The 22,036-nt window shown below is 42.9% G+C and overlaps 1 protein-coding gene across 2 annotated transcripts; it reads right to left on the bottom strand.

The window, feature by feature from the left end:
* Nucleotides 1–8,207: 8,207 nt before the first annotated feature.
* On the bottom strand, nucleotides 8,208–12,947 carry Znf281 (zinc finger protein 281). 2 transcript variants are annotated; one of them, XM_041648289.1, is made up of 2 exons: nucleotides 12,816–12,947; nucleotides 8,208–12,599 (listed from the first exon to the last, which is right to left on the bottom strand). In XM_041648289.1, the coding sequence occupies exon 2, from the start codon at nucleotides 12,579–12,581 to the stop codon at nucleotides 9,918–9,920; it is 2,664 nt and encodes an 887-aa protein (XP_041504223.1). In that variant the 5' UTR covers nucleotides 12,582–12,599; nucleotides 12,816–12,947; the 3' UTR covers nucleotides 8,208–9,917. The 2 variants fall into 2 exon arrangements, with proteins under 2 accessions (XP_041504223.1, XP_041504222.1); XM_041648288.1 differs by having other exon boundaries at nucleotides 8,208–12,595; nucleotides 12,816–12,927.
* Between the last annotated feature and the right edge of the window lie 9,089 nt (nucleotides 12,948–22,036).

The raw sequence follows: 22,036 nt of genomic DNA, 5'->3' as shown, positions 1-22,036 counted from the left end.
CTGAATGGCTACGTGTCCTTGTCCGGCATGTGCAAAATTTAATTTTAATTTTTTTTTAGACAAGGTCTTATTATAAAGCCCTAGCTGACCTCAAACTGAAATTATCTCCTGAGCAGGTGCCGGAATTACCCCCATGCCCAGATTTTGGATCTAACTGTAAAGCTCTCTGTATGGATCTTCCGTAAGGCTAAGTAAGACTTTGGAAGAGGAGACAGCACAGTGGTTTCACAGGTCTACCAGGGTACAGGCTCAAGCTGGAGCGTTCCTGTCTGTCCAGTGCCTGCTCTTCACTAGAGATGACCTGTGACCCACAAAACACAGATTACCATCAGTGAGTTAAAGCTCACGGTTAGACAGCAGCAGCCTAAACTCTCTTCTGACAGACTCACTTTTTAGCCTCTTTGGGGTCTTGACACCAGTCACCTTTCCCTGCGCTTCCGTGTCTACACAAGCAGACGTCCACCACCACTTACAGCAGGAGATGTATTTGTTCATCTAAATTCATCACTAGACTTCTTGGTTTGGTTTTGTTTTGTTTTTTGAGATATAACTCTGGCTAGCCTGCAATTTGCCTTGTAGACCAGGCTGGTCTTGAGTTCAGAGACCTGCCCACTGAGAGCTGGGAATAAAGGTGTGTGCCACCGTATCTGCACGTTTTTGTGTTGTTTCCTTCGAGACAGGGTTTTTTGTGTGCATGTGTGTTGCCTTAGCCATCCTGGAACTCACTGTGTAGATCACGCTGGCCTCAAACTCCGCCTGCTTCTGCCTCCTGATCCTGGATTAAAGGTACGCACCACCACCACCCAGCAAATTTTTGTTTTTGAAGTGAAGTCTTACTAAGTTGCCTAGTCTGGATTTGAGTTTTATTTGCCTCTGTCTTCTAAATTGCTGGGATCACATGCATGGGCCACAGTCCCCGGCTTCCACCACAGGAATTTGGGGACTGCACCAGGGCCTCATGCATGTGAAGCAAGCACTCTCGCTCCCATCCTCAGGCCTCTAGCACTGGGACAGTAAACCAAACCAGCCAAGCCAAGCTATAAAATTATCAAAAACATTTTCATCCACCTCTAACTTAAAAGTGATGCTATATTTAAAAAAAAAAGAAAATTATTAAAATTTAACATTTGTTTACGAGTGTCGTATACCAATAGGCTTCACATAATTCAACGCTTTTACAGAAGGAATGACAGGAACACCAGCACTTCCCAAGTATGAGCCAACGTCCTGATTTTTGTTTCACTCTGTTCAAAAAATACGCTTGAAGAGACTGTTTTCTAAGATGGGGCGAGTGGTCTCATTGTGTGTTTCAGATTGGCTTCAAATTCAAAATCCTCCTGCCTCAGCCTTCTAAGCACTGGGCACCCACTGCCCAGTTGAAGTAAGAAAAAAAAATATACACACATACACACCCTTTTCCTTAGTATATTCAAATTATTTAATTTTGTCTTGGAATAGACATTTCAATTTACCAAATGAAACAATTCTTTTCTTGAAAAGCCTGCTCTTTGGTTTACATTTTAGTATAAAGCCAAAGTGCTGAGCATTTGAAAGCTTCGAGAAGATGTGGTTTGTCTTGAAACAGGAGAAACCAGATACTGTTTATAACTTACATGAACAAGGGATTCAAAAAGTGATCAGTTTTTGGAGCTGTTTCTCAGTCATCAGAAGCCAGGTTCCAGCTGTGACTGGTGTCCTGTTGATAGGCCCAAATTCCCTTTCTCATGACAACCCTCATATCTCCACACACATTAATTTTACTATTGTGGAGCAAGGTCCCCACCATCAGCTCTTGACTGTATGTTTGAGAATATATATATTTTCCCCCAGTAATGGGGAAAAAGCATATTCAATCAGCAGTAATTTGTGTTCTAACTGCCTTATAATAGAGCAAGAGCATGGGCACAGAAGTGAGATAAATACAACACCTAAATCACTATTTACACGTGCTGGACCTATCACTGATCAAAGGCAGCTCTATATACACCTGGAGTTTCTGCTCTCCCGGCTGCCCAGAGCCCCAGCTATTTCAGCACTGAGCAACATTAAAACCAGCACTTGCAGGCTGCTCCAAGGCGACTTTCGCTCTTCACTTCCAGATGGAGCAATTGTCTCAGCTGGGCGAGTGACAGCATATTCCAGAGCGAAGCTTTCTGACTAAACTACAGAATGTATGTCTATTTCTTATGTGGAAATCTGAAATGTTATTTCCATAATTGAATGTCGTGGGAAGTCTTAAAATTATATCATTGTGTAACCAATTTCTATAAATTTTTCCTTGCACATTGTAGAAACTTCAGTTACATTTGTAAACGAGTTGACAGACTTTATTTTTTTTTTTTTTTTTTTTTTTTTTTTTTTTTTTTTTTTTTGGTTTTTTTTGAGACAGGGTTTCTCTGTGGCTTTGGAGCCTGTCCTGGCACTAGCTCTTGTAGACCAGGCTGGTCTCGAACTCACAGAGATCCACCTGCCTCTGCCTCCCGAGTGCTGGGATTAAAGGCGTGCGCCACCACCGCCCGGCTGAGTTGACAGACTTTAAAGGTAAAAAGTATTTTCATTCTCTTTTTTTTTTTCTGGATACAGAGGCTACATACGTAGCTCAGGTTGGCCTTGAACTCTTGATCTTTCTGTCTCAGCCTCTCAAGTGCCGCTGGGACTACACGTATGCATCACCACACCAATTTGATTTAGACATTTAATGAGATCAAAGAGGAAATAAAATAAAAAATTATGTTGTATCAAACATGCTAGGCCACTCTAGAAGGCTCAAGTACATTTTAATATTCAAATATTGGTGCTGTAATTCACCAGCAGTAACCCCCTGTCTATTTTGTCATTATTACCAGTTTTCCAAGTTTTATAAGGAATCAATAGGAAGCAAGTCTATTAATATTCATCCCCCTGCTGGGCATGGTGGTGCACACCTTTAATCCCAGGACTCGAGGCAGAGGCAGGGGATCTCTGAGTTGATGAAGGCCAGTCTGGTCTACAGAGTGAATTCCGGGACAGGCTCCACAACTCTGTTTTGTGAGCCGTATCTAAAGTCCATGCATTAGAACCTCAGAAAAGTACTCATCTACGTTTAATCATGACCTTTTTTTTTAATTAAAAATGAGGCCACTGAAAAAAAAATGCAATGACTTTGAATTTCCCTATGCCAATTCTCTAGACCAAACCTTTAAAGACCAAATTGGCAGGGAAGATGGTCGAGATACATATCCCCACTACCCCAAACATGGCTGTGCAGACACCAGCACTCAGCGGGCTTTAAGGTAATTCAACACTGAGAATCCAGCCAGCTGCCCCCAAATCAAAAGAAATGAAATGTCTTACAACAGGATCCTAACTCAATTTTAAGATGCAAAAAAAAGACTAGATTTTTATTGAGATAGTAACCACCATAGCCTAGGCCGGCCTCAAACTTGCAGCAATCCTCCTGCTCTAACCCTTCCAAATTTTGGAATTTCAAGCCCACGTTACCACGCCCTGCTGGGGAGACTTCTAATATAAGTGGGAAACAATGTTCAGACCAATTAAAGCTGTTCCACATTTAAGACATCCCAAGTCATCTTCCTACCCGTACCTAGCATTCAATTGTTATGGGTCACTAAGTCAGGCCCTAAAATAAACAGAAAGGCTTTCCAGCTCAATTCATAAGCCAATCAAAGTCATGGGCTGGCTCTTCATGGGGATCTACCACGACACCTATGTGCAGCTCTTATTGCGAAAAGGGAACTCTCAAATGCTTGCTCATGGCTTTTTTGTAGGAAAGAGGCAAGTTTTCCCGCGGCCAAACAAGAAACAGTGCTGCTGCTGAGCTCAATTTCACAATCTACTCCAAACTTTGAATCTCAAATCAACACTGAGACTTTAAACAGGGCATGCATACCAAACTCACTCAACACTTTACATCTCAGCTCTTCTGGTTTCTTTTTAGAGACAGGGTTTCACTAGGGAGCTCTGGCTATCCTGGAACTCACTATGTAGACCAGGCTGGCCTCGAACTCAGAGATCCACCTGCCTCTACCTCCCGGGTGCTGGGATGGAAGGCGTGCGCTACCACTGCCTCGCTTTTTTATCCCATTTTAAACCTTGGTTTTCCAGTGGATAATTCTGGTATGACACTTTTTAAAAAAGCCGAAATAGCTGAGGATATAGGTCATTGGTAGAGCATCTGCCTACTTCAGTGCAAGACCCTGGTTCAAGCTCCAGTAGCACAATATAAACAGTGGAATACACAAAGGAACCAGTCACAACTTAAAACCTCCAAACATTTTTTCAAGATAAAACTATAAAATAAGGCATTACAAGTTTTTATAAAAACCACTTAAAACCATTGTTATAATGTATTATGCCTTTCTACAGTATACTTGTAAATTGCTTTTCTGGTGAATAGGAAATGTGGATTGACTCTTTTTTTTATCTTAATTCTTAAATTCTCTGCATATTCACTTGGTCATACATAACAAGACTTTTGACTAGCCTGGCAAAAATAAGTTACTTAAATCCTTACCAGCCAATGGAAGCTGTGCCACTGAGTTACTAAAGAGCAGATTTAATATATAAACACAAAGGTGAGCCATCTTTTTCCTAGGTTGGGAATGTAAACAGAAGTTCACCACAGATGTCTGTGTAGAGTTATTTATTAATTGTTCCACAATAGTACTAAAGTTCAAAACAAACCAAAGTACCACAATTAGTCTGAACCGAAAGAATGACAAAGAACGAATTTCCAAAGATCCCCTTTGCCCTCTGGATCAACTGCCTACTAAAACTGTGCTAACATTTCCATTTCCCTTGCTCCTTCCAAACTTGTTCCTTTTCCTCTAGACTTTAAGAACTGTCCCTTAATACTCAACCCCTACCCATTCTTCTCTTACTCTCTAAAAACACAGAAAAAAAAACCTCACAAATCTTCTCCCTGGGTGTATAAGGTTTAAATCATCAACTTTCCCTTAGTTATATTTCCCAAGAATGACCCATTTCAAAATATAGCATATAAAAAATATTTTCATGTCTTATCTCGCACAGTACACCTCAGCCCAGCTAGTCACACGTGGGCTGAGTATAATCTTACTCCTGATCCATACATAAAAAGGCATGGGCAGGTGTGTTTGCCTGCATATCTGCCAGCACATACCCAGAACCTGCTTTTGAACTGCTAAGAACTTCCAGAATTGGCTAATGATTATATTGTTACCATTTCTGTTGGTAGAAACACTGTCAAAGCCCAAGCACCCGCAAGGTGAGAAAGGGTGCAAAGAACTCCAAGTTCTACACGCGTGCTCTTTGACTGGCACAGCAAACAACTTCAAGGCCTTATAGAACCTCAGTGTTTCCCACAGACGGTGAGGAAATGAGCTGCAGATGAAGAAATTTAGAACTGGATACATTTCAGGCATTAATCTTTTATTTGTACAATAAAATTTCAGAATATAGGCATCTTCTAAGGAAGGAATTCTTAATAGGTGTCCATATGTAAGATGTAAGATATGTGCTTGTTGACTGACTAGCAAACTATTACGTGTAGATGTACTTCCACTAATGTGCAGTCAGGGAGGCACTGAGTCTACCAAGTGCCCAATCTGTGAACCCCAAACTCTTAGACAGTATTTCACTGCATAAGCTAGAAAGTTAGTAATTTAGAATCCTTCCAGGCCAGCCTAGTCTACGGAGTTCCGGGCCAGCCAGGGCTACACAGAGAAACCCTGTCTCAAAAGACAAAACAAAAATTAGAACCTACGCCAGCCAGTCACACTTAAATATATTTTGAAGCAAAACAAAAAGCAAAGCAGAATTTTAAAAGTATATGATCTCATAAAGGCAATGTCTTGATTAAAACTAAGTAGTCTCAAATTCTCTATTTTTTTTTAAATCAAGGGTAAGACAACAGAATCCCAAGGCGCTATCTTTAATGCTGTGCATTCCAAGTAATAAATTAAGGACATAAAAAAAATAACATAATTCCCCTAAAACTCCATCAGGAACTCTAGCATCTCTGAGGGCACAAGCAGATAATCAGCTGCCCAGATCCTGACACCCAGACAGCAGCTCCAGCAGCTAGGGACCCATCTCAGCACAGTCCTGCCCTGTGTCCTGAGAACTAGCTTGAGTTGGTCTATATCTGCCGAGACCATGAAGACCACGAAACGCAGAAAATGACAGCCTTTGGAATGTTTTACTCTAAAAATAGTTTGTAGTTAAGATTTCTTTTTCCCCTTCTCTCTTCAGGGAAGTTCTGCTCAACAAGAACCTATGAGTTTAGAGGCTAAGGTTTATACATGAGGTTAGCAACTCAAATAGTCACCCAGTCAGGCTTAAACGTCACTAAACCTAATTATAAAATGCTGATTATCAGGGATGAAAACAATATTAAAGTGGACAAGAACATCTAATAAGTTAGTGCAATACATGAAATCTGAGGTAGGTATTTGTATGTTTGCAATACTTAAAAATTTAAGCATATTCTGTTCTCATAAAATTACCTCAAATTACTGATCAGTAACTGCTGAAGAGCAGTCCCCACTGTATATGTATCTCAACAGAAACCCACCGCAGTGCTTACCACCTCACACCTAATGCCTCTCGAGACAAGGTCTCACGTAGCTCAGGCTGGCCTCAGACCTCATCAGGTAGCCAGAGATGACCCTTAACTTCTTATCCATCTGCCTCCACCTCCCCAGTGCTCATCAGGCAGAGCTGGCGAACTCGGTTTGAGGGATAGAACCCAGAGGCCTTGTGCATGCTGGGAAGAACTCTATCATCTGAACTACCTATATTCCTAGCCATACATGGTCTCATGCCTTAAAAACAAAAGCCGTTGATTAAAATGATAATATCTGTATATATTCCATAAAAGGAAAACAAAAAGGCAGGTAAGCGGGTTTTAAAATTCTTATCTGTTTGAGCAAAAACAAGCTCTTCAGGGAATCAAGTAACTGCAGTCATCTTAGATTGAGTGAAACTTCCTTCTGTTTAGTACTTGACTCCAAGAAACAGTGTGGGAGTAACTATGGCAAAACAAACTATCCTGCCTTCTAATAGCAAAGGTCCATGCTTACCTTTACTATGATATGATATGATACGATACTTATGTATCATCACACACATACGCAGCCTCAGAGCATTCTACTCCCATTCAGTATGCTCACTCCTAGTCCGTCGATATCCATGCCACTAAACCTACAGTTTTCTAAACACCTCAAAAGACGTGCAACTTTTTCTTTTAGACAAGGTCCCATTGTGGCCCTGGCTGGCCTGAAACTGTTTGTAGACCAGTCTGGTTGTGACTGCCTCTGCCTCCCCAGTGCTGAAACTAAGGGCATGGTCACCATAGTCAGTTTCTTTTATCATTTAAAGTTAGTATTTATTTCAAATACCTTTACTGCATCTTCTATATTACAATTTCACCTTTTCCTTCTAATACCTACGCTCTCAATTTCTTAACATGTTAGCTGCAATTTATCTTTTTTCTTACTAAAAATGCTCAAGACCATTTTAATCCATCATTCTGTAATTTTATTATAACCCTTTGAGGCAAAAGGATATATATCACCTTGAGCCAAAATATTGCGTTATGATTTTAAATAAAGCCTCAATAAATATCTCCCTAGGATAATATTTAGGATGGTTAAACTAGTACTAATTTACATATTAGATTTCTATTCCTTATATTATTGTGCACCTCAAACAAAATAGTCAATGCATTTTCATATAAACCTAGAAAGACAAAATACATTAAAAATACAATAAAAATGCAAGCTCCTAACTTACAATTTATACCATTAATGTGACTAGTTTATGAAATGTAATCCACAGAAAACTGGAAAATATGACTAAGTGATATCTCCTTTCTTCAATTTTGTGATTAACAGGACTTTTATTGGTAGTAAACTAGAGCAAACAATCAGAATAATACATATGTAGTATTCAGTACACACAATAAAAGTTAAAGAAATTCAAAACCTGTATAAAACAAAAGCGAGCGAGAGAGAAATCATACAGCTTAAGAGATACAGGGTAAAGGTCTCGCCATCCTTTGATCACACTTGTCTCTGTACCCAATACAACTTACTGCACTGAGTAAGACGTACAGACATTTTAGTACTGAGTGTATTAAAAGAATTAAACACATTTTCTAAGAATCTTTCAATGACAAGTTGGTACCCTTTAGCTAACTAAAGCCAAAGGAAGGTGGGAAAAGGGAATTAACTAGTATTTTGTAACCATTTTTAATAATTTCTTATTTTCAAAACACTGCTTTTATAACAGAAGTGTTTTACACTTGCACAATATTAATTACTTTATTATACACGGAAGCCTGTGGTAGGCTGATTACACAAGAAGACTGCAAACAACCAGTGGTACTTTTCTGACGTCAGAAGAGTTCATAAGACTGAAACATCACCAAAAGTACATAAAAAACTCATCAGCATAAACATCAAAGTACATTAAAAAATATAATCAGGAAAAAAATACAATTGCTAAAAAGTGGTTTAGAGCAGAGCCACTGCCTATCAGTAGCTTCAAATGGCAATTAGCGTTCATAGCAAGTTCTGATGACTTTACAAGATCCCTGTACAATACTGACTAATACACCCCTTCAAAATGTACATTAAAGGCTGCAATTTCACAAAGAGTTCTGATGTCACTAGTAAATATATACTCTTATCTGTTACACAAGCTATGCTACCAGGTGGAATTACAACCCTTAAATATCTATAGCTTGTACATGGAAATCTGTATTGGGCTTGTTTTTTTTAAAAAAAGGTGAATAAACTAAATACTATTATTTAGTATTTAGATGCCATAAGACATATAAAATGCATAATCAATCATCTACTAGATGACAAATCACTCTAAAATTGAAACCATCACGACAGGGAGAAGGAACAAGAAGGCCTAGAACTTTAAGAGGAAGTTAAGAATAAGTACCAAAAAAAACAGAAGTGAAGGTGGTACGTAATAGCACAAGTGAGAGAATGCTTTTAGGCCATGTATAATGAATAATGCATACCCCTAATTTCAATGTATTACGTGAATCCAACTTACTTTCTAATACTGAAACCAACCAACCACTTGGGTTTTAACACTGTACTAGACATTAACAGAATCACTTAATGGAATTACAGCCTTGTTATAGTTGGATAAGGAGGGTGCTTCCCTCCCTCTTTCTTTTATTAAAGCTATCATTCCAGGCTTTGATCAAAGATCCAAGAATATTTGCTCTACCAAGCTGGAATGAACATGGGTTTGGAAGTTTGGAGTACATTTAAAAGCTGCAACAAAATATAGGTAGCCAACAATCTCAGAATTTTGGATCAGCCCAGACAGAGATAGCATTTGAAATGTTTTCGATCCCTTACTTAAATGATGAAATGTATATTCTATCAGCCCAGAAGGAGCAATCTGAAATGTTTAAGATCCCTTAACTTAAACAGTGAAATGTGTATCATACTATTTGTAAATTGGATATTCCATTACGGTGATAACGTACAGAATTCCCATGCGTTATTACACTTTCCTGAGAGTAAAGCAATTAGAATAACCTTAATCCTAGCAACAAAGTTTTTTTTTTCTTTTTTCTTTTCTTTTTTTTTTTTCCTGTAGTTTTTGTTTTTTTGTTTTTTTTGCATTTAAAACTTTTGGGCTATTCCCTGACAATCTATACATGTAAATTTGATTGCTAAACATTGTCACTTTGAATGTCAAACTATTTTTAATCTATTGATTTTGATTAAAAATCATAATACAAACAGCTAAAATCACACTAACAAAATAAACTAAATATGAAAAGTTGCATTGAAAGGGCATTACATTATTCTTAATAGGATCGTGTAGAAACATTCCAATGGCAGTGTTCTCAAAATAAAACAAAATTACATTAGAAGACTCCCAGCCTGGTCACTCTTGAGACCTTACCTGTAACTCTGGCTGGTGGGTGTCTTTACTCTTGTACTACATGGCTCACTTACATCAGACATCATATTTGTATACCCTGAGAAATCTGACACTGAAGTCCTTACTCTATGGTCCACTTCTCCATTAGAGTTAGTGATAAAGGTCATTGGCACCCTGCTGCCCGACTTAAACTGAGAACCAAATGCTTGTGCAAAGTTCTCAATCTGGTACGTTGTTCTAGGCTCTATGTCTTTCTGAGGATCGATCTGGCTAGCTAACTCCTGAGATGGAATCTGAAAGCTTGTTGAGGACTCTAAATTTTTCTGTTGTTCCTTCTGGCTAGACAATTTCTGAGATGTGGACTGGAAGGCTGATGATGTCTCTAAGTTCTTCTGAGAATCTATCAGATCATCCAGCTCCTGGGAAGGTGTCAACTGCTGATGTGTAGCATCCAAAGCAGATAAATAAAGACCTGGTTGAGATCCAAACAACATCCCAAAAGGAGGCTTTGGCAATGAAGATGGCAACACTGAGGTAACAGATTGGCCAAAACCACACTCCAAAGGAGATGTAGTGTATATCTGTTTTTCTGGAAACAAAGTGTGGTTGTGGAGAGGTGAAGACAAACTGACAAACTGGAAACCGTGTCCAAGAGTAAAACTTGCGTTAGTGGATTTTTCAAAAGCCTGTTGGAGGTATTTGGAGTATTCTTGTAACATGCTTGTTTTATCATTTGAAGGTGTTTGGGTGCCTGGGCTCAGATTTTCTTCTTGAACCAATTCTGAGTGTTCTGAGGTGTGTAAATCCACTCGTGGCTCTGTTAAACTGAAGGGATCCTCCTTCTGCGTTTCTGATTTGCTGGAATACTGATCCAAAATACTTTGTAAAACCTCGTCAGGAATTCCAGACTTGTCATGACAAGACTTAATTTCAGCATTTAGAGCTGAGGAGTCAATAAGTGACAATGGGGCCTCATTGTCCAAAACACTGACACCTGCAGACTGAATGACTGACTGTTGGGAGACCATGTGTCCTACGTTTATAGAAAAGGCACTGTTGCTGCTGGCAGTTGGTAAGTATCTTCTCTTCTTTGAAAACTGCATGGCATCATCATAATTACTACTTATCTGACCTTGTTTGCCACTTGTACTCTGGAGAAGACCAATGGTCTCCACACTATTATTCGAGACTATGCCAAGTGAGCCACTTGGTTTACCAGACAAGGATTTCTGCCCAACTACATCTGGTAGTGGAGACACAAAATTAAGGTAGCTTTTATCTGTATTCTTTCTGCTTCCTTTCTTAAAGATCAATTTTGGCACCCTTTTCTGTAGTTCATCTATTCCCGTGCCAATTATGCCTCCACTGGTAGACACCGTGGGCATTTCTACTGAATAACTCTGCATGTTTATATTGTTTGACATTTGTGAGTCATTTGTTTTGCCAGTCTTGTGTTCCTTATTTTCAATAGCTATGCTTTTTGACTTCGATTTTCTCCTTGAAGAACTTGTATTTCCCTGAGACAGCACAGCCAGACTACCCATATTACTATGGTTGGATGACCCAGGATCTGCACTAGCGGCCCCTTTTGCTATGGCTTCACCACACGTGCGCCTGTGCTTCAGCAATCTGTCAGTCCTTGAAAAATACTGTTGGCAAGTGTCACACTTATATGGCTTTTCTCCACTATGTGTCCTCTTGTGTCTCTCCATATGGTACTTCTGAATAAACTTCATGCTGCACTGATCACATCCAAAGGGTTTCTCTCTACTGTGAATTTTCTCGTGTCTCTGCAGTAGGTATTTCTGAATGAAACCCATACTACACTGGCTGCACTGGAAAGGCCTTTCTCCCGTGTGAATGAGGACGTGTCTCCGCAGGTGATAGGAGCTCCGGAAAGCAGCGCTACAGTGATCACAGATATGAGGTTTCTGACTTGGGGAGAGGACGGCACCTTCTCCATCTCCAACCAACGGTTTGGAAGATGCACTTGGCTTCCTCTTGGCTTTGATTCCCTGAGATTCTGGCTTTGGCCTCTTTGCCTTTTTGACGTTAGTGTCCTGCTTTGGCTCCTCGGTGCCATGGTCATCAGTCCTGCTACCGCTGCTCAATAATACATCACGGTGGTGCTGGGCTGGTTGCTGCTGGACATGCTGGTGGAGAATACTGAGGTCTTGGATGACGCCGTGGCTCCCCCCTTCCCCGCCTCCTAGGCCCGGTGATCTCTCTTCGGCCCCAGCGAACAGCCCCCCATAGTGGTGATGGTGGTGGTGGTGGTGGGACTGCTGCTCCTCGGGGTCCGCGGGTTTCTCCTGTTTGATGCTCACCAAGGACTGCAAGAATCCCCAGGAGGTCCTCTGCGAAGGGAAGGCCGCGGATGACGCCGCCGGCTCCTTCTTGAAAGTCATGTCCGGGGCTGGCGGAGGGGGGGGCTCTGCGGCCGGGGCTGCGGAGGTAGAGGAGGATAACACGCACTGCGGGGGAGGGGCGGCCGTCCCCGCCGGCCGGGTGAAGCTGGTGACCGGGGGGAGCCGGTGGTTGAACATAACCATACCCTGGGGAAAGGTGTGCTCCATCTCTGCTCTCCTGCCGCTGCCGCCGCCGGAGCTGCCGCCGGAGCCGCTACCACCGCTACTGCCGGGACCGCCGCCGCCGCTGAGGAACCCGCTGCCGATTTTCATACCCCGGAGGAGGCCTGGCTGCGGAGAGGAGGGAGAGGAGGGAAGAGGGGGAACGGCGGTAGGGCCGGGCCCCGGGCCGGGACCACCGCAGCGTTTGGGACCCGCCGCGCCGCCGCCCAGCCCGCACCGCGCCCGGAGCCCGTCCGCAGCCCCGCTGCCTCCGGCTCGGCACGCTCAGCCCCGCGACCTTCCTAGCCGCCCCCGCGCCCGGCCCGGCCCGCCGGCCACACTTACGGGTTCCGCCACCGCCGCAGCCGCCGTCGCCTCCAGTTAATAAAAATAACGCCGTCCTCTCCACAATGGAATTAAAAGCCTCCCCGCTTCTGCGCAGCCGCGGCGCGGTGTCTGCCGGGAACTCCTCGACCGGACCAGAGGGGAGCTCTACGGGCTCAGTGCGCCTGCGCCGCAGTTTCCGCCTGGCCGGCCTGTCAATCAAGGGGGCGGTTGGGCGGAGCTGCTGGGGGCTGGGCGGGAGGGGCGGGGACTTAGAGCCCGACGACGGAGGGGCTTCCGCAGCGGGGGGACGTGATTGGTGGCTGCGTCGAGGGGCAGAAAGTGGCTGAGGGTTTCTGGGGGAAAAGACGCTCTGGAGGTGGAACCCGAGGGGCGGGAAGTCGGGGGACGCCTGGTGAGCGTGTTGCAGCGTGGCGTGGGAGCCGCAGAGAAAGGGGTTTGCAGAAGGTGGAGAAACTGAGGACTGAACTTTGGCGTTTTCTTCCCTTAAGGGTTTGCTATCTAGGTACTGAGTCAAAAATCAAACCTAGAAAAGGAGCCCTTGAGGCACACGTGATTCTGTCTGAAAGCATTATCCTCGTGATAGCATTGATTACAGATACCTGTTACTCCTTCCTATCAAATGGGGCGGTAATAACGCGAGCCCTTGCCTCTACTGGGGAGGAGCCTTTGAGGTACCGTTGAAAAAAATTGTCTCACTGCCAACCTACCTGAAGGCTATACAGCAAAGGGAAACCACGTGTAATCCCAGGTGCGGCCATCCTGTAAAACACGCCCACGCATACTTCATCAGCAGGTGGTATTTAAATGCCATATACTTTCCCAGTCATCTGAGTTTGCTTGCCGCGTTAGTTGCTCTCTAGCCTCATTTGAAAATTTTGACCATCGTTATTTTCTAAGCTCTCTGCTAGGATACATACCCCACCCTCCCGACCCTTTCAGTACAGAATGCCGTGAGGCTCATAAAATTATTCATTTGGGGAAATTATTCAACTGGGCAAAATTAGGTAAAAGCTTGAAATTAAAGTTCAATAAGCCTGGCGGCGGTGGGGCACACCATTAATCTCAGCAGTCGGGAGGCAGAGTCAGGCAGTTCTCTGAAGTCAAGGCCAGTCTGGTCTACTAGGCGAATCCAGGACAGCCAGAGCTGTTACACAGAGAAACCCTGGCTAGAAAAATCAAAACAAAAAAAGTTCTACCAACAAAACCAAATAATTACTTATTAGTGCTTAATAATGTATAAAAAGCACTCACTTTCACAGTGCCCAAGCATCTACACCAGCATCTTTCCTGGGAGTATTTATACATCCCTGACATTCTTGTAACTTTTTTTTTTTTTTTTGAGACAGTGTTTCTCTGTAGCTTTGGAGCCTGTTCTGGAACACATTCTGTAGACCAGGCTGGCCTCAAACTCACAGGGTTCCACTTGCTTCTGCCTCCCAAGTGCTATATTTAAAGGCGTGCACCACCACCACTACCTGGTTGTGTGTTTTTTTTAAAGAAAAACCAAAAAAAAAAAAAAAAAAGAAATTACATGTCTGTTTTTTCATGGTGTTTTGCTAAATGACTTCTTGTAATTAAATATCTTCTCTGAGAAATTTCACAATTAAAACCATAAGGACTGTTACTTACTAACACAGGCCTCTCTGAGTCTGCCCGGAAAAGTTAAGGACTATTTTATGGGTTGTTTGATGAGGCATTGTACCTTTCTAACCCCATGCAACTGCATTTAAGGATTTCCCCAAACTGTCAAGTATAACTAAGTATTAACCACTGAAAATTCAAAAACTTCAGGCAGTAATAAACTATCAGTCAGTGCCAGTGAGAAATGAGGCTGTCCCTTTATTCAGGGTGCTAGTGTTTTTAATAGTAAGCTGGGATGCATATAAGCTAGTCCAAGCATGAAGGGCAGCAGGACACTCAGATGAAAAGCCAGCTTTGTCCCTCCGTTATCAAGATAAGAAACCTGTCATTTCTCTCATTCACTCTGTCAGCCTTGAGCTACTCCTAGCAGACTTACCTCTGGGTTGTACACCCCATCTATCAAGAAGATGAAAAGACCCTGTAAAACAAAATGGAGGGGGAAAGCTGTTAGCGCTAATCATTCCAGCAGTAGAAATGCCTGAAATAAACTTTCCTGAGAACAGACCAAAGAAGACACACTTCATCAAGGGCGATTTAGTTTCCCGTTTTTCACCATTAGAAGCTGCACCTTGAGCATTTATATGACAGCACACCAGCACATTGCTTACACTGGTTGTGCTCGTCAATTCTTTAGAGACAGAAAATAAAAAGAGCATCCAACTACATAGAACTGTCATTTGGAAAATCAGTATATCAGTTTCTGGAAGGTAGCCGGGTGATAAAAAAAAATTAAAGTCAGGATATTATCAAAGTCAAATCAGAACTAGCACTAGACATTAATATTTCTAATCACTGTTTGAGGCCGCGGCAACTTTAGTATATTTGTCAAAATCTTTGATGCTTATAACTGGAAAATAATTGAAAGATTAAAACACTGGGGGTAAGGGGCATAGTTCAGTGGTGCTGTGGTTGCCTGCTGTGCATAAGGCTATGGGCTACCAGGAGAAGTAGCCAGCCTCCTTCGAACCCTCAGAACTAAGGAGATCAGCTTAGATAACGGGGCTGTAGATGTAGTTCAGCAGTTAAAAGCACCTGTTGCTCTCGCAGAGGATCCTGCAGGCATGCACATGGAGCACATACATGGATGCAGGCAAAAAGTCATACACTTAAGGTGAATAAATCTTCCAAAGAAGACCATCAGTGTGAATTGTCTGTTTGAAACAGTCTCATTGTATAGTCAAGGCTGGCCTAAAACTCCTGTTCTTTCTGTATCTGCCTCCCAAGCACTGAAATCATACCCAGAAATATGAATACTTTTTAAAATAACACTTAAATTTTAAAAAGATTTCATTTGTTTGAGACAAGATTTCTCTATGTAGTCCAGGTTGTTCTAGAACTCACAGAGATCCGCCTGCCTCTGTCTTCTGAGTGCTAGGATTAAAGAAAGACATGCTTCACCATGCGTGTCTAAATATCACCTGAAACTCTCAGGCCAGAAGCTGTGGTGCACGCCTTTAACCACAGCACTGGGGACACAGAGACAGGCAGATCTCTGTGAGTTCAAAGCTAGGCTGCATAGTGAGTCCAAGGCCTGCTAGCACTGTGCGGTGAAACTGTCTCAAACCAGACAAAAACCTAAACATTTTAATCTATAAAGGTGAACAAAACTAATCTGCCAGCAAGATGGTTCTGCAGGTAAAGGCGCGCTAGCTAGTAACCTGTCTTCCACCGATAATTCCCTTTGCAATCGTATGTATATGAGTGTGTGTGTGTGTATACACATATTTTACTGGGCATGTGTGTGCCACAGCGGCATGTGATGTGACAGCTGGAGGCAGTTCTCTCCTTGTACCACGTGGCTTTCATGAGTCAGTCTCAGGTCGTCGGGCTTATGACCAAGAATCTTTATCCACTGAGTCAAGTCACTAGGCCCAGGTCACTCAAATTTTATTGATGAAGTAGGACTATTTTTCTTTGTGCAATAAATTAATTTCTCAGTCAAATCAAACTTCTTGGATGTTACATAATCCACATGATGATGTCTGGATTAGAAACTCAGCTGTTTAGATAAAATCTATAGTTTGAAAATCAAATAACTCTTCTATGACCATTCATATAATTTATGGGGTTTTTTTTGTTTTGTTTTTTGTTTTTGGTTTTTTTTTTTTTGGTTTTTCGGGATAGGGTTTCTCTGTAGCTTTGGAGCTTGTCCTGGAACTAGCACCTATAGTCCAGGCTGGCCTCAAATTCACAGAGATCTACCTGCCTCTGCCTCCTGAGTGCTGGGATTAAAGGCATGCACCACCGCTGCCCGGCTTATATGTAATTTTTTAAGGTTAGTTTTTTTCTAAAGGAAGGGTTAGGAGAAGATCATGTTTTCCCTCATGTATGGTAAACTGGGCAGAATATGAGGACAGCCCAGAGTCCTTCACTGCGCTCTGTCTCTGTTACCTGTTTTAAATCGTAATGTAGTTAACCCTCTCCTTTTTGAAAACAGGATCTAAACTGAAAATGGATTTTGAATACAGGAAGTTCCAATCTCAGCTTTTCTTGTTCTCTTTGGCTATTCTTCCACTCGACAGACTTTACACATTCCAAGAAGACCCCATCTGTGACTTCCACAGACCGCCAACAAGTCTGAAACTCACGCCAGGGGTTCTGCGGCCTCTTGAGGCATCTCCCTGACGCTGCCATGGCAGTGGGGCAGTGTAACATTAAAAATAGTCCTCATCTGTGTGTAGGCCCCACACAGGCGGAATGTTCCCCACAACGTTAGCAGCTCCTGGAGTTCCGGTCGTGTGCTGACATCTAACTGTGCAGATTTCATAAACCCCAGTGCTGCAAACACATCTCTTCTCCATGAATGGAACCAAACGGGAACATCTGGACATCAGCATCTGGAGTCATAGTGATTAGCTGCATTTTCACCTGGCAGAGAAAAATACCTTTAAGAACAGCTGGAGGGAACTAACTGCCATCTTAACTAGCACTGAGATTTCTCAAATTCCCCCACCAACATTCTGTCTTACAATACAGTGCCATATTTCCAGAGTGAAAGAGCCCTCACACCTGAAGAGTGCCTCCTGCCAGGAATTCCAATGGCGTGTGTATCCAGTGTGTGGATGTGCCAAGACATAAATAACTTATATAAATGCATTAACCTATAGATTTACTAGTTCCCTCGGCATTTTAGTGACAAGAATTGATTGACAGGAAGCACCCAAAGTGTAGCCAGATTCCTGTGAGCAGGTGTGTACCTCGTGACTAGGAGCCAGGACTAGGAACAGAACACCGGAGCCACATCTGATACTGTACAGGCACTAAATATAGCGCTGTAAGGGAAAGGGGAAAAACACACCATCTCTTTCTCACTTAGCTGTGACGCGCTGGGAAGCCAGGCAGCTCTGTTCTTGTTTTCACGGTTGCAGGAGGCCGCTGGGCCACGGCTGTAATCATCAGTGACTGATGGGGGTCTGTGATTTTATTTTTCTTGATTACCCTGTGCTTCTGTGGTTCATTTCACGACCTATTGCAAAGCCAGTATCTCTGAAGCAATAAGACAGTCTTTCTGGGCGACACAACAACAGGGTGGTGGCCCTGCGTGTGCTCAGTGTGTAACATAAATAATGCTAATGTATGGATAGCTTTCTCCTTGCACTTGGACTTACATAATTCCGTTTGTTCCTCCTAACTACCGTACTGCCAAGTGGGTGGCACAAGCACTGCCAACTTAATTTATGAAAGGAGGAGGCTTTGAGGCTCGCTCCAGGTATCACAACACTGACAGGTTGGCAGAGCCTTTGCCTCCTTATGTAAGGCTCTTTCCGTGCCTTAAATAGACCCGTCCACGGTTTTAAGTCACCAGCTTCAAAGGAATGCAATTGGTGGGACCCTTAAAATTTAGGTTCGTGGAGTTGGGGGTGTAGCTGAGTCAGTGCAGTGACCACGACAAAGCCCTGGGTTTGACCTCCAGCACCTCACAAGACCAGATGTGATGGAACAGGCTTGTAATTCCAGCACTCGGGAGATGGAGGCAAGAGGACCAGAAGCTAAGGCTATTCTTAGCAACATAGCATCTTTGAGGCCAGCCTTGGCTACATGAGATTCTGTCTCAAAATAAAATAAAAATTATAAAACATAAATAAAGAAATATCAGGCTTACTAAAAGGATATTATAGCTGGATGTATTGGCTCATGCCTATAATCCCAACATTCAGAGGGGGCTAGAGGTTCCCAAGCTGAGTATAACCTTGGTTACATAAGAAAGTATAGCCCTGCAAGGTCCTGTTCCAAAAATAATATTTTTAATTGGAGGAAAGAAAAGCATTTTGCAGGTTTTCTGTTTTGTTTTCTTTCCATTGTGCTCGTTTTTCTTTTGTTTTGCAGCCCTGGGAATCCCTCCAGGCCCTCAAACGCACTCAGCAAGTTCCGTCCTCTGCATTAGTCCAACTCTTGACCTGCTGAGATAGACTCTTACTATGTAGTCCAGGCTAGCCTGGAGCTCGCAGCCTTACTGCCTCTTGCCTCTGCTGGCCGAATGCTAGGATCATGCTACCACAGTCAGTTTGGCTTCTGTTTTTGCAAACACTCTCCCCGCTGCAGCTCAGACTTCACTAGCTGGCTTTGAGTTTCCAGGTCTCCTTCCACATGAGCTGAGTCACCTCAAAGTCGGTGTAGTTCACAGAGTCAGGGGCTCAACGGCCATTAATGCTTCAAATAACCTGGCTTTCCTTCCAATCTAGCAAGCAAAACAGGAAACATGCTTTGTAAGAGTGACTCTTAAGCTATGAGCCAGGTTCTGTCTTCTGTTCTTTGCTTATGAATCCTCGTTCAGTGATGTGTACCTTCCAGTTGCAAGGAAACACTTCCCATCAAAGACTGCTAGGTACCCACACAGTCAGATATTATCATCATTTTCTGAATTTCTTTGAGTTGTTTTGTTGTTTGTTTTTGAGACAAGGTCTGACCTTAGGATCGGCTTGATCTTACCATCCTTCTCCCTGCCTCATCTAGCAAGTACAGGGATTATCAGCCTGTTCTACCACACCCGGGATCATTTACTGAATTTCTTTGACTATGCAGTATCTCTGTATTCTTTTTTATCTTTTAAATAAATCATGTTCCAACCTACTTTCTATAAGTAGTTCCTGTTGGGGGCCTCATCTGATGGGAACAAGGACATCAGTGTACAAGTCTGTACATTTGGAGTGTTTCCTTGAAGCTCTGGGAACAGAGGCAGAAAACTAGACATTTAAATACCTCGCAACAAAGGGATGGGTGAATAAATTGTGCTACCTCCATCCCTGGGAACATCCCAGCTAGCACAATGGGTTACGGCTGTGTTTATTAGCTATGTAATGTTAAATGAAAAAGATAAATCAAAGCAAGAGACAAGGATGGTATATGTTCTCATTTAGCTATTGTGGGGGGGTCATCAGGGTGCACGTATGGAGGTCAGAGGTCAGCTCCTGGGAGTCTCTTCTCCCCTGTGTGGGTTACAGGGATTAAGCTCAGGTCTTCAGGCATTTTGGGACCCTCTGTACTCACCTTTATAAAACAAAACCACGTCCTTTTCTCACTCCAGATCTAAGAGGGTAAACGGGGGAAGGCTACACAAAAATGCTCACCACAGGGCCACTGGCTTCCTAGTGGGAAGTACAAGAAGGAAGGATGCAAGCCAGAAACAAACAAGCCAGGAAAACTAAAGAGACCACTGTTAACAATCTAAGGACAAGCACATCTCATGCTTTGTTTCTTGCTCCCCTAAATCCAGAAGGCAGGATCTGTACCTGGATAGGGATCTAAATATGTTATCTCCTAGCAGTCACGGGACACTGGTCCCAAAATACCCTCCTTTCTTAAGGAGCTCCCCTGCAGAATGCAATACCAGGACCTGACTACCCGGAGAGCCAAGTGATTCATGAGGTGGGTGGAGCATACCATATGGACGTGTTGGACCGAGGAGGAATATCCCATCTAGGACGGAATGGCTCAAGGTATTTCATCACACTGGGACTGGACAGGTGGCTCAGCAATTCAGAGCACTGGCTACTCTTCCACAGAGGATCATGGTTTGATTCCCAGTACCCACATGGCAGCTCCCAACCATCTGTAATTTCAGTTCAGGAGATATGACACCCTCTCTGAAGCCTAAGAGCACCAGACACACATGTGCTAAACAGACACATGTGCAGCTAAATACCCATATGCATAAAATAATAATGATGTTGATGATGATGATAATAAATAATAATAATGGTTTCATCACACTACATAGAATAGCACACAACTGGAAATTCGTGAATTATTTTTGGAACTTTTTATTAATATTTTTGGACCAAGGTCAACTGTGAGTAATTGAAACCAGGATGTGAAACTATGTTTAAACAGGCACCACACACATATCATAGGGCAGTTAAAAATAAAATCTGAAGGAAACCAGAGGTCTGGAGAAAGATACAAAATAACTATCAGGAATTTTATCATTATATATGTATATCTCTATAAAATATACATACAATAAACCCATTTAAAAATAAGTCGACTTTGAATAGTTCCACTTGTTAAAATTTATTGTAGTCACTATACAAGATAATAGTAATCAAGAAAAAGCCTCCCCCACCTCGTGTGTTTATGTGTGTGTGTGTGTGTGTGTGTGTGTGTATGTGTGTGTGTGTGTGTGTGTATGCATGCACGTGTCTACAAGCTCCTGCCTCGGCCTCCTGAGTGTTGGGATCACAGACATTTATCACTACTCCTGGTTTTAAGGGTACTGGGGGATGATAGGAGCATTAAGGATGATAGGCAAGCACTCTTCTAACTGGTAGATGAAAAGACTTAGAGCTGGGGAGCTGGCTCTGAAGGCAAGAGCATTGGCTCTGGAACCAGGAAGACCCGAGTTTGAGTTTCTAGCACCTACACAGAAAGCCAGGCATGACTACATGTGCCTACAACCCCAGTGTTAAGGCTTCAGGGACAGTGGAGACCTGCAAATCTTGAGAGTTCCATGGCCAGGCAGTCTAGTCAAAATGGCCAGCTTTCAGCACAGTGAGAAGCCCTGTGTCAAGGCAATGAGGTGGAGAGCCATAGAGGAAGACCCTCGGACCCTCCTCCAGCTTCCACGTGCCTGTGCACACACCCACACGCTCATGCAACACACACACACACACACGCGCACACACACACGCTTACAGGAGCTAGTCATAGTGATCCACACATCAGTCTTTCCAAGGGGAAAGAGTGGGTTGTACGAAGGAAGTTAAATCTAGTGAGTTTCTGCCTCCTTTGTGGTGAGCGCGTGATATAACTGTTTCTGAAGATCTGATTGTTGAAAGCGGAGGTGGTGTTGAGAGAGGCACCCGGGGAAGAAGATTACAGAGAAAGAGTCTCCATGAGCACAGGATGGAGGGGACCTGCACCTGCCGGGAGCTCAGGACTGCCAGAGCACAAAGTTTGGAAGAGAGAAGGGAAGGAGGTAAAACGGGAGAGCGGGAAGGATCGGGTTATGAAGGTCTTGCATGTCAAGTAAGAAGTCAGCTCTTCTTCTTTAAGAAGACAGTGTGAGTCATTGAAGAATTTTAGCTGAGAAAGCAATGTGATAAAATTTAAAAGATGAATAGAAAACAGGGGTTGAGCAT

This window comes from Microtus oregoni, unplaced genomic scaffold (genome assembly GCF_018167655.1).
Source record: "Microtus oregoni isolate MIOR12 unplaced genomic scaffold, Mior012 000003F_ref0000135, whole genome shotgun sequence".
In the NCBI taxonomy this organism is placed as follows: Eukaryota; Metazoa; Chordata; class Mammalia; order Rodentia; family Cricetidae; genus Microtus; species Microtus oregoni.
Note: the sequence above shows the minus strand (reverse complement) of the source record. Positions and strands in the feature narration are given on the sequence as shown.